The 13157-nt window shown below is 38.9% G+C and overlaps 1 protein-coding gene across 1 annotated transcript in view; it reads right to left on the bottom strand.

The window, feature by feature from the left end:
- Positions 1–13157, bottom strand: part of itpr3 (inositol 1,4,5-trisphosphate receptor, type 3) — a 70419-nt gene that overhangs the window by 13780 nt on the left and 43482 nt on the right. Inside the window, exons 27-36 of the mRNA XM_085345348.1 lie at positions 10962–11016; positions 10710–10875; positions 10093–10260; positions 7855–7929; positions 5492–5611; positions 4958–5080; positions 2062–2262; positions 1852–1967; positions 776–911; positions 565–690 (exon numbers count right to left, since the gene is read on the bottom strand). Coding sequence (XP_085201474.1) covers positions 565–690; positions 776–911; positions 1852–1967; positions 2062–2262; positions 4958–5080; positions 5492–5611; positions 7855–7929; positions 10093–10260; positions 10710–10875; positions 10962–11016 — 1286 coding nt within the window. The remainder of the gene's footprint in view (positions 1–564; positions 691–775; positions 912–1851; positions 1968–2061; positions 2263–4957; positions 5081–5491; positions 5612–7854; positions 7930–10092; positions 10261–10709; positions 10876–10961; positions 11017–13157) is intronic.

Raw genomic sequence — 13157 nt, 5'->3', positions numbered from 1 at the left:
TAAACCAGGGGTGGCAAACTCCAGGCCTCAAGGGCTGCAGGTTTTAGATCTCACCCTGGGCCAACACACCTGAATCAAATGATTAGTTCATTACCAGGCCTCTGGAGAACTTCAGCACATGTTGAGGGGGTCATTTAGACATTTAAATCAGCTGTGAAGTATCGAGGACACATCTAAACCCTCGAGGCCTGGAGATGCCCACCCCTGAACTAAAGGAACTGGACGAAAGAGACTAAATTTCAAATTGGTTCTTTATTAAATTGTCTGTTATGTGAAGGCAGCACTGGTTCATCTGTTGAATTAGGAGGCTTTTAGGTGAGGTTTAACAAAAAAAAGGAAAAGAAATCTGCCAATGTCCAAAAAAAGCCTCAAGTGCTCAAGACCACTTCCCCCCCAAATCCAACTCAGTGGAAGCAAAATATAAAGAAAGACTCTGCACATTATTGTAACTATAATGTTACAAAGCTGGAGGCTTGTGTTAAACCTGGGTGTAGTTTTAAATAATGAGGTAAAGATTTACAATAGTTTACCAGTTATGATGATAAACTATGGTGCTGTTCCTACCCGAGCCATGTCCACAGTGAAGTCCTCAAACAGATTCCAGATGTGGTTGGATGTGTAGATTTCCTTCATCTCCACCTCTGTGTCCACATAGCAGTGATTCACAAAGTTCACATAGGCAATTTTCACCTGGAGACACACAGGAAGTCGAGTTAGCTTTCTGGTTTAATCAAAGCAGTTTAAAAACCTTAAACCACACAAACGCGGTGAGAACCTCAGTAATGCAGTCCTCATGGGTCACCACCCTGACCACATCCTCCAGGGGCAGCAGGGAGGTGCATTTAATCTCCGTGTACACGTTCTTCCCCTCTGCACAAGCAGCCAGAAGCTCCACCAGAGAGATGTGATACCTGCAGGGGGGGAAATTATTTCACATTCAGGTCTCAGACGGAAACACGACAGCATGTTTGGGATGGGAAATAAAAGCACCTGATGGTAACTTGAAAAACTTTGTTGTCCACACAGTATTTAGACTCAAGTAAAATATATATGCACCCACACGTATATATACTTGAAAACAGATGTGACTTCTTATAGGGCAAAATCTGCCAGAACCAAATCTGTCAATTCTGGAAAAACTAAAGATTGATAAACATTCAGTCCATTTTAACAAGTCATGACTCGTGTCTCCTGTTTTGCAGCTGTGGCCACATCAGCTGAAGGCTCATCAGAAGAGCCACGACTTGTGTGTTTATAGCAGCAGAGTTAAGGTGGTACAAACTTCTGCTCTGCTTCTTCTTTTAAACGATTTGACTGATGAAACAAATGAACTCCTCGACGTCATCTGTAGCTTAATATACAGCCACGCGTCCAGAGCGATACTGACACACTGCATCATTGTGTCTGGGTTTTGGTATTAGAACAGTGACACAGCACTGCCACCATCACGTCAGATAGTGCATTAGAACAATTGTATAACTATAAGTTCACAATCACTGCAAGAACTTCTCAAGAAAACATGTTTAGAAATTTAATACAATGTTGAGTAGCTGGTTCAAGATCAGAGGAGACACAAATTCCTTTTTGATTGAATCAGGAAGGACATAAAAAATCTTAAACATGCAGAGCGACATGCTGTTTGGATCCTTTTATATCCTGTTATAGGATCATTTTATCCTGTTATTGTCTCCAGCTCGAAGCTTTCAGTCATTTAACAAATAAAATACAATCCTGTCATTTTTTAAATGACCGCGTTATGGTTAGTATCAGGTTTTACGACGATGGATGGATTAATAAAACTGCTTTTTTTCATTATTTCAACATCATCATCATCATCGCTGCCTTGGTTACCTGAGTGGGCTGGTCTCACTGACGCCCTCCCTGCTCTCTGCCATCAGCTCCAGCATGACTTTAAACGAGTTCTTGTCGTTGTAAAAGACGACCACGTCCTCACCGGCGTTTGTTAACTACAAGAAGAGATGAAAGGAAAAGTTGAATACATCAGCATGAAAACACGGGTGGATGTTTTAGTAGAAGCGAAGCGGTGCGTCTCATCCTCACCTCGGTCATGATCATGTCCTGACACTTCTTGACGTACTTGCCCTCGGCCTTGATGATGGTGTGGAGGAAGTTGAGGTACTGGACATGGCGGCCGTGCGTTGCCAGGCAGTGGATGAAGTGATGCAGCACGCTCTCAGAGATCTCGCTGCACAGTTGGTAGTTATTACTGAAGATGTGCTGCACTGTCTCCGCCTCCAGGAGCTGGACATGAACAAGGAAAAGTTTGGAAATCAAAAAGGTTTCACTTCAGGTCAGTCACATCAACACTGATATTTATTTAGATAAGAATAGTTTTGACCTTTTTTTTCATTACAAAACCCCCCAACTGCCTCCTGAATGTTGGAAAATGTTGGGAATTTGTTTTCACTATGTCACTATGTCCCTGTGACATCATCCAACCACAAAACAGCTTATAGTTTATAATATGGTTTCTAATCACAAACCTCCTGGGACCTGGCGTCACATATGTGGACATCACATTTTGGGTTATTTAGACCAAAATATAAAATTTTGCTCTACAAGGGCCTGATATCCACTTATGAGGACATCATACTGCCACTGTACTATCAAAATTTAAAACGAGTGTCCTCGTATGTGGCTCTCATTTTTCTGAGAAACAAAAATCAGGTAAAAAAAACAAAATCTGGTAATTCTTTGTTTTTACATTCATCAGGTCCCAGTCAGCCCAAATAGCAAAGCGACATTAAAAATGCATGACGTGGAAGAGGCTGATATTCTTTCTCTAGCTGATTAATTTTCATTCAAGTCCTCTTCAGTACACCGAGCATTAGAGTTGTCAGAGAGGTTTCTCTCTACCAGCCACTCAAATCACTTTAAAAAACCCAGAGACAACCGACATTTTCTTTAAACGAGTAAAAGTTGATTAGCTAAAGTAAAATAAATGAAAGCCGTTTAAACAGAAGTAACTTGATCAGGTGTTTTATGTAGAAGAAAATCCAACTATACAAAAGAGTTCTGATTTTGGCTTATTTAGCTTCACAGAGCTGACAGAAATTAAAGGTAAAGATAATTAAAAGTGATAGAAAACTAAAACTGAAAGGTTTGACTACACTGCATTTAAAGAGAATCTGGCAACGAGTGTCTCTAAATGTAGGCTGGGTATATAAACAGGGAAGTAATTGGCTAATTGGACTCGAGTGTCAGAAATTTCAACTTATGAGTGTGGGACAGGAGATAAGATATTACAGTTTTTTCTGAATGCTTAAACCCTAACTGTGATTCCTGTAGCACAATCTCTAAAACTATTCAGACTTATAGCAAAACCACTCACTGAGTTTGCAAAACTAAAAGCACAAAAACTGCTTTGCACTCAGTTTGCAATTTTGTAACACACACTTTGCAAAACTGTAGGCACAATTCACTGCACAACACTCAATTACCAAATTTCCAACACACTCCTAGCAAAAGTATACACATGTATGGCTATCATTAACACTAACTTGCCAACTGTCTGGCACACTTTCACATGTGAAAACTTTTTTAGATAATTAGTTCACTTTGCAATCAGCCTAAGCACTATAATACAGGTAAGCTGTGTGTGCGGAGTACAATGGAGGGAGCAGAGAGAGTGAGAAGTAGAGGAGGCCGAGGAAGAGGACGTGGAGGTGAAGAAGTAGGATGAAGAGGACGACAAGGACAAGGAGGAGCAAGAGGAAGACGAGGAGGGGGGAGAGGAAGATGAGGAGGGGGGAGAGGAAGGGTAGGAAGAGTAAGAAATAGAATTGCTGATGACATCAGAGCTACAATAGTGGACAATGTAATCAACCGTGGAATGACCCTGAGGGTAGCTGGCCAACGGGTCCAGCCTAACTCGAGCCGCTACACTGTAGCAAGTACCATAAGGACATCTTGAAATGAGAATCGGTTAGCACAGTCACTTCGCACAAAGATTTGTAGCACTGCCGTATGCCAATGAGAAACACACCAATACCATTGATGTAAAAATACTGAAATTGTTACTTTACAGAATTGCTAGATGACCAGATGCTGGGGCAGAGGAAGCATGTTCACTGCAGACCAAGTAACCCATATAGTCATTATGGCGACTGCAAATAATCCTATACTTGGAAATAAACACTTGTGTTTGTTTTGATGTGTTTGAATAAACACCAGTACTTGAAGTTTGGATCCCTCTATGCTTATGGATCTATGACAGAAGTATGAGCTCAAACTGACATAGCCTACCTTGTGCACAGAGAAAGCAAAAGCCAGATGTGTTTTGTATTCATACCATCAGTGTGCAGTTGGCGCATTGTGTGCTTAGTAGATGATGGCTTGTGTGTACTGTTTGATATGGAAACACCATTTTTACGAAGGTGTGAAGAGTTAATCTAGCTGTGTTTGCTTTTGCAAGAGAACTACAATGTTTTGATGATTGGGTGACAGGTTTTCTTATTTGTGTGAAGAGTTTTGCAAAATTAGCCAATAGTTACAAAAAATGTGCTTAAGCAATCAGAAAAAACTGTAAGCAATCAGAAAAAACTGTAAGACTGTTTTCTCACTTGACATATTCCTAAAGAAAAAGAAACACACACACACACACACTCGTTTTCATATCTTAGTGAGGACATGTCATTGACATAATGCCTAACGGATACCCTAAGCCTAACCATAACCTAGCTGTAACCCTCACACTAAAACCACATTTTGAGTCTCAAACATGCCTCCAAACTTGTTGGCGACGGGCATTTTGTCCCCATAAGTGACTCTTGGTCCCCACAGGTGTAGTAGCATGACAATTTCTGTCCTCACAAAGATGTCTGAACATGTAACCACACATAAAAAAACCACCCTTAAAGCGTACTGAACGTCCACTCAGATTTATGAACTAAATAAGCATTTTGTATAACTTTTGCACATTTGTGAAGCAGCTTACCCCCGGGTTGAGAAACAAGTTTAGGTTTTTGTGCAACAGAGCCTGATTCTCTTGGTTCCCCATACAGAACTTCTGCAGGAACAGGTGAGTATACTTGATGATCTCCTGCATCTTCACATCATTCTGCACACACACAGAGACAAACACGATGGTTAGTCTTGGTTGAGCTGAACTCTCCTCTCAAATCTGGCTACAGCCAGACTATTTGAATATATACATATATTTTAATCGAATGAAAGAAATCCACGAACACCAGGGGCAAAAGTTAACTACAATAAATATGAATGGCTGCTAAATAACAAATCTCAGCCTGTTTGATAAGTATTACATTATTACAACTACTCCACAGTTCAAAATGAAAAGAAGACTGGAAAAAGAAAGAACATCTGTAATAAGTTATTGATGAAAAACTCCACTGTGAGATTTCAATGTCATTTAAAATAAGGCTGCATGGCTTCAAGTGCGGCACTATTTGAATTGACCTGCTTAATTAAGCCTGCCAAGGTGCTTTTAATTTGGGGTGTCCTGTCTTACCTTGTCGTAGGAGACCTGCAGCAGGTCCAGCATCACTTTATGAGCACCCATGTTTTTTAGCAGCCTCTGCTGCTTTTTCCAAACTCCGCTGCTGCACATCTTATTCAACCTCTCCAGGATCTGCAGGGGGGAGGAGCAAGATGGCAAACAGTGGAGTCATGTGCAGTTAGACAGATGATGGTCAGTTTAACTTTGATTGGTTAAAATACTTCATTTCATTTTAGTTTTCTAGTGTCAATGTCAGTTTGTTTTTATGAGTGTTATTTTCATGGGTGAAACAGATATCAGAGTGCAAGGACACCCTTCATTTTTATATTTTGTTAGTAAAAGGGGAAATAGGTGCACTGTTTTATTGAAATATGTGCAAATATATGTGAAAATACAGTATACAACAAGCTTGAAAGTCAGTATTTGGTATCACCACCTTCATTCTTCAACACAGCCTGAATATTTTTCTCAACATTTCAACAACAACAAAGTAGTCTTAGGCTTGTTGGAAGGACATCTGAAGCTCTTCTTCGGATGTTGGCTGCTTTTTTTGTTCCGTTCTTCGTCCCACACGGCTTCAATAATGTTGAGGTCCAGGCTCCAGGGGGGTGGGGGTGTCAATCCATTGTGTTTTTCTATCCAGGTATGCTTTTACTGCACTGGCACTGTGTTTATACTTTACAATTGATTCTTTGCTAAGCTGTCTGCTATGTGGAGACACAACACAGGTTTATCTCTTGAGTTAGGTGTCTTTTTATCCTTGAATGATTCTTAGGTTAGCATTGAGCTTAAACAATAAGCACTGGGTTTATATCTGGGACTCTCCACCATTTGGCCTTAGAACTGAAGAAGCTTCTCGGATGAGAGGTGAAACGTCTTCAAGCAACTTAAAGAAGTCCAGACGCTTTTCTTTGCAAGCTCCTTTGAAACAATAAGCACTGAAAAAATTCCAAGTCTGGCTCCATGAAAATAAAATATAATGAGGTTTGGCTGAAGACTGTTGCACGGTACTGTAGAGCCTGCAATTATATTTTTGTACATTTTTTCTAAGCTCTAAGTATCCCACTGTGTATTTTAGCTTAGTTTTAATTAACGATAGTATCTCTGATGGGCTGTATATGCTAAGAAATGAGTTTAATTTGCATTTTTAGCAATTAAAGTTTTCCCCCCAAAGAAAGTATGCACTGTGTAAAAAAGTCTTTCATAAAGCCATTCCACATTTAGGAAAAAAATATTTCTTTACACACTAAAAATGTTAACATAAAATACATTACGTAACACACACAATGTAACACATTCATTACTTTTAAACAATGTCTGTAGAATTATCTTTAGAACAACTAGAGTAGGTGCCGTGTTGGGCTCAGGGCTTTTTCACACATATTCTAAGTGATAAGACATTTTTTCATTTCTGAAAATGCTAAAATGAATCTTATTTGTGAATAAAACGCATGTTTATTCATTCATTGTTTCCCGAGCGTTTAATTTAAAGACATACTTGGATAATACTGCCAGTTTTCCCCAAGACTCAATTATGGGCCCATTACTATTTCTTTAAATATACTGTGTTTTCAAAAATGTGTGTGTTTTACTTTCAGGTGGCGCAGGTGTGTAGATCATGTTTAAGCTATATTAAAATCTATAACCTTGTGAATTTTTAAAAACTTTGACTTGTAGAAACTAAGCACATCTACAAATGAGTCTTACTCACAAAAAAGCCAACTGATGTTATTTCAGTTTACTTTAGTTCATTTAATTAATAAAATATTAAGTGAATCATCAGATTAGCATTTTGTGATTTTGTAGACATAAAACAAATAATGAATCACATAAATATTGATTATTAATGACGTTCCAATGTGGAAAGAGTGTGATTCATTGATAAAGGTCGTGATAAGAAATTGTACCAAACCTAATTTCTTTCAAAACACTGAAGAAATACAAGATAATTTGAAGTCATAGTGGCAACAACCGAACATTTGGAAGCTAAAATTTACCAGAGCAGAAGGAAGGTTTTGATTGGTTGAATTTGGAATATAATTTTATACCAAATAAGGACTTAAATCTATCCTTTAATTTTCATCTTCGTTTCCATTTGTGACATTCTGCAGGTGTTGTTCACCAGAGAAACTAGTAGGAGAGAATAATGATGGAATTATCCTGAGCAGAGAAAAACCACCATTGCTGGAGAGATAAGAGATAAGATCACCACGTGCAGGACGTTTTCAACAGAGATACATCACAGCTGTGCCCTTGTTGATTAGTTAATAGATGATTTTTTGGAAGAACGTTCCAGAAAACCCAACAGACAGAGACAAATCAAAAAGAAAAACTGATCACGTGTTGAAGAAACATTATCGAACGGGCGCTCTCACCTCTTTGACTTTCTGGTAGTTCTCGTTACCCTCCTTCACTTTCTCCTTCTTGGGTGTTGCCTCTTGTGATGCCCCCTGCAGGATGCAGAGGGTCAGACAGCATATGCAGTTCTCTCCGAGTATGGCACCACACTCATTGTGTCCTCGCTGAGGACTTTACACTACATTTCTGATCCTAGTCAATATTCAGATTCACTTGTTAACCTCAACATTTACCAGCTCACTAGCAAACCAGCTTGGTTAGTGTTAGGTTTTGTTTTAGCCACATGCTAAAAAGGCAAACTTCAAGAAACTAGAAGATATTATATTCCAAATAAAGTCTCATATTGCAGCCGTTTCCCTTATAATCGTTTTGATTTGGGTGCTCCAAATAGCCACAAATCGCATTAAAAGAAAGGCGTGGATGTTAACCTAACCCCAATCCTAATCCTAATCCTAGATGGGTTACCAGAGGTTAAGGAGCAAATATATCACTAAACAGACATGGGTAGCAGGGTAGAATAAGTGTGTGGGCGGATGTAATGTCTGCAAACACACCAGCACATCTAGTTTCTCTAGGAAGTAGCGTACTGGAGGCTTGCACCAGTATCGGATGCCAAAAACAAACAGTTTGCGTACTGCAAACTGGTTATTGTTTATTCCAATATTTCTTAAAACGTTGCCATCTCTTCTGTAAGGTTACTGGTTTTTAAACTATTTTTAAACTCCTAGAACTTTTGAACAGCACCCAAATTGGCAGGTTTAGAAGTTCCCTCGCTGGATGAAGCTCTTTCTTTACATTAAATTTTTTATTACAAAAACAACTTCTCATGTTAATGCGATTGGTTGTTTTCATTATCAAGCTAACATTTTAACAAAGCACGACTAGCTGGTTGGGTTTTTTTTAAACATGCAGTGTGGGTGTATAAGATGTATGACAACAAGAAACTAGTTCTAGAAAAACATTTGAGAAATAATGTTTCTGCATTTCAAAGTATAAACAACAAGAAAGAAAGAATAAGGAGAGATGCCATGCAGTGAAAGTGCCATGCCACATATAAACCCACTACCTTATATCCACATGATACACCAGGAAGCCCAACACCAACAGGAAGTGAGTTTAAAAACCAAGATGCAAAAGTTCAAAAGATATTTTTATTTGTTTTTGTTTAGTACTTTAGTTTTATTAGTAGTATTTAGATTTTTAATAACATGTTGTTAATGTGTTGTATTAAATAGTGACTGAATGGGGTAGTTGGTTAGTTAGTCAGTGGTTAATAAATTGGTTAGTTGTTATATTGACAAAAGCTTATGATGTCAATCAGCCACCTAGACACAAAGATCCTGTTGGTTCTGAAAAAAATTGAAATCTTAAAAGCAGTTTCGAGAACATACAAAACAAAGTAACACTGACTTCAGCTAGCCTTTAAAACCCCTTTAAAACAGCCTCTAAACCCAGACTTACTCTGGGATTCCCCTCTCAGCCAGCTCAGTACATATGTACTGTTATTATTTAGATATGGGAAGGTTTGAGCCAGTATTATAGACTTTAAAGACAAAGACACAATAACAAGATAATATTTATGAAGAAAAATGGCCTTAGCTCCTCGACATGAATACTTAGACAAAAACCGACCTCTTGGTATTTTAAAACTAACTCTGTTAAAATAAAACCTCATAATTTCTTATTTCATGAATTTGATTATAATTGGTTTATTGGTCATATAGTCAATTAAAAATTATGACCACTGAATTAAAAAATACTGGCAGCACTATCCTACATCACCTTGTTCTCAGCTTATCACATTCACAAGATTTTCAGAAGACTTGACCTCTGACCCTGATGTTCGAACTCATCTGAGATTTTTCAGTTTGAAAGTCCTACGTCGCTTTGCTCTTGAGGATGCTGGTTAACAATGAATGACTGCTTGGTCATCAAGTCTGCAGCTGTCTGTGTTTGTGTCCACAGCATACTACAATCAAAGACTAATACTCTCACCAGCTGAGCTCTGCAGGCTTTGTATTACACGTCTGTATAAGACCTAACTTACGTACATTTAAAACCTTTGATTTGAAAAGTTTCTTCATAATTTCTCATCGTGGGCTCCTGCATTCTCAAAGCTTTAGCTTTCACACACTCAGTAGTATCACAATACAATTTAAAAATGTTTTATTTAAACAGGGGGAAAAATCCACAGAGATTAGAAAATCTCTTTTGCAAGGATGCCCTTATCTTATTCTTATCTCATTAGTCCTTACCTCTGTTTTTTCCTTCTTGTCTTTCTTGTCCTTCTTCCCGTCTCCTCCTCCCGAGCTTTTCTTCTCCACCCACAGTTCAGATTTCTCCACCAATGTCCTGAGGCGATCCAGATCTGCCTTAATCAGCTTGTAGTTCTCCACATCCTGAGCGGAGATCAGCAACTGGACCTGCAGTCACAACTTGGAGGATTAACATGAATATTCTGCAATATTTTTCATGTTCTGAGTTCCCACAGAGGACTGTAGCAGAAAGCCTGGGTTAGCAAAGAAAGCACCGTTATGTTTGAGGTTTTATTAAACTAGCTAACGCAAAGAAAGCCTGGATATACTGAACTTACTTCGCACTACACCCCTCAGGGCCACAGATCTCCAGGAAGATTTGAAAAATTCAGTGAATACAAAAAAATAGACCATTTGAAGGTAATTATGAGGAGTTTAATGAAGAATTGCTGGTCTTATCTAGTGTTGTGTACACTGATTCTCATGACTGTACTTCTGCTTTTTATTACATTCCCTTCTGAATGACAGTAAAGCATTTTAAGGGGTCAGCATTTTGTTTAAGAGATACTGGATTTGTTGTGTGCTTATTTATGTAGATTTTGCATGTCTGTGTGCACCTGTTTAAAAGTATGTAACATTTCCTGTCGCTGGCTGAAGTGTCTGAAAAGCAGCTGCAGGGCTGCAGACACCAGAGGAGCGTAGTCATGCATTGTGAGGTGGATCAACACCCGCAGGAACATGCGACCACCCTCATCGTCCACCTCCAGGATACTGTTCCCTTTTCTGCGCACAAACACACAAAGTACTTAAGATGTGTGTATGTTGTATTAATAAAACCTGTGCATGAATGCATGTCCAGCGATACATACCCAACTCCAAACATGGCCTCTGCCTGCTCTCCAATGAACTGCAGGTTGATGGTGGCTGAGTAGGGACAAAAAGGCAGATGTTAATAAACAACAGAACTGAAATTAATTATTCATGGTTTCACACCAAGTTGCTCATACGGTTCACTCTAAATGTTACCCATTACTGTGCAAAAGTCTTGAGCCAACCCTCATTTCTTGATGCTCTGCTAGGAAGATGGACAACATGTGCAAGCATAGATAGAAATACAAACAGTATGGATCATTCTAATAAGCTTGAAAGTCAATATTTAATATGACTAGATTTATTCTTCAACACAACCTGAACTCACAAATTCCTTTAATTATTCTTTAGCAATAATTTCCAGTTTTCTTGAACAGTCCAAACCTCCTCTTTGGATTGGTTAGCTTGTTCTGTTCTCTTTCATGATCCCACACTGCTTCACATTGTGGAAATCTTTCAATCTAAGTTCTGTTTATCTGGACGCTGAATGAACAATGGGCTGTGAGTCATTAATATGCAAATTGTCTTGACCATTGATCAAAGACCACTGATTGATGGTCATGAGTACCAGAGAGTTGGGGAATGGCTGCAATCACAGCATTGTAAGATGGTGAAAGATGTCCCCTTTAGTCCCCTCCTCGATTCAGAGATGCTTTCCCATTTACGTGAAAAGTGTCCTTTCAGTGGTGCTAGTTTCAGTCATGTGCAAATGTACTGTTTATAAGGTTGGAAACCTGCAGTCAGCTGAGACTAAAGGAAATCACCTGGATGAGTAACGAAACGTTTCACCCACTGAAAACGCTCCAGATGAACACAAACCTTTTGGGATTTACTTACCTGGATGAGCATGCATCAAGACATTCCAATCTAAGTCGTGCACCAACTATTAAGAAATAGGGTTAAAGACTTTTGCGCAGTAATTTGTGTTATAATAATAAAATGACATGTCAACTGGTGAAGAAATGTGGCATGTGCTCTCTGTAGGTTCTTCTTTGCCTCTAATATGAGCTTATCTATGCACTACCTGTCATGTCCATGTTAACCGGCACATCTGAGGCATAGGGAGACAAGTAACACAAGCACCTTAAGAAAAACTGCAGGGTGGATATTCAGGTAGACAACACGCAAAAGTTTTTCTAAAATCCGTGTAAATTTATCCCATCTCATTAAAGTTTTGTTAAATATTCAATTATTAGATTTATCATATTTTAATGGGACCTGTCATACCTCTTTCATATACACATTTTTATTTCTGGATCCTAGCAGAACAACCTCACAGTTTATGTCATTACCTGGACCCAGCATTTTGAGTTTCTTGTGTTCTAGTAATATTTTGGATTATGTTTTATGTTCAGGTTCATTTATAGTCTTAGTTGTGAGTTTCTTTTATTCCGTGTTTAGATTCTCGATTATTAGATTCCCTCTTGTGTCTTTGCCCTCTGTGTCTCTCGCGGTGCGTCTGTGTGTATATATGTTGTGAGCCCTCGCGTCTTGTTTCCTTCCTTGTGTTCCACTCTGTGTTTCTCCAGCCCCTCGTGTCTCCTCTCTGTCCCCCCCGCTCGTCTGCCTTTCCTTGACTCCTCTGTCAAACACGTCTCAGTCTTGTGTTTCTCCATTTACTGTTTTACTGTGAAGGTCTCGTGTTTCCATGTTCGGTGTGTCCTGTTTTGCTTCCCCTGTGGCGTCATGTTAATTTGTGTCAGCTGCGTTCCCTGAGTGTTCTCACTTTCCTCGTTATCTTTCTGTGTATATCAGCGTCTCCCTCGTACCAAGCTGTGTGTTCTGATCCTAATTTAGTTTTCTCTATTGACTTGTTTCAGCAAAAAAGCTGGATTTTGTGTTAAAGTCCTGTCTAAGAGTCTGCGTCTGGGTCCAATCCTGCCTGCCACACACAGTTCATGACAGTTTAAAACTAATAAAAATCTATATTTATCTTATAGTTGGCCTTGGTGCAGCCCTGGCTGTACTACTATTAAGCAAACAAATATTTTGAGGAAGGAAAAAAGGAAAAACTGCAGCTTATGACTCACAGTGAACAGTAGTGCAAGTAATGACCTCATTACTTGAAGAGTTGTCCATGAAAAAATCCACCATTATAACAGTATATGGATTTCAGAAAATAAGGAAAAGCATAACAGGTCCCAGATTATTTGAATTGTGTTTTTAGGTATTTAGATATATATTGGAAACTAATT

The sequence above is a fragment of the Diplotaxodon limnothrissa genome, linkage group LG20 (assembly GCF_057381915.1).
Source record: "Diplotaxodon limnothrissa isolate DT_005_m linkage group LG20, D_limnothrissa_male_GT1.1, whole genome shotgun sequence".
NCBI lineage: Eukaryota > Metazoa > Chordata > Actinopteri > Cichliformes > Cichlidae > Diplotaxodon > Diplotaxodon limnothrissa.
This window is presented reverse-complemented; position numbering and strand designations above follow the sequence as displayed.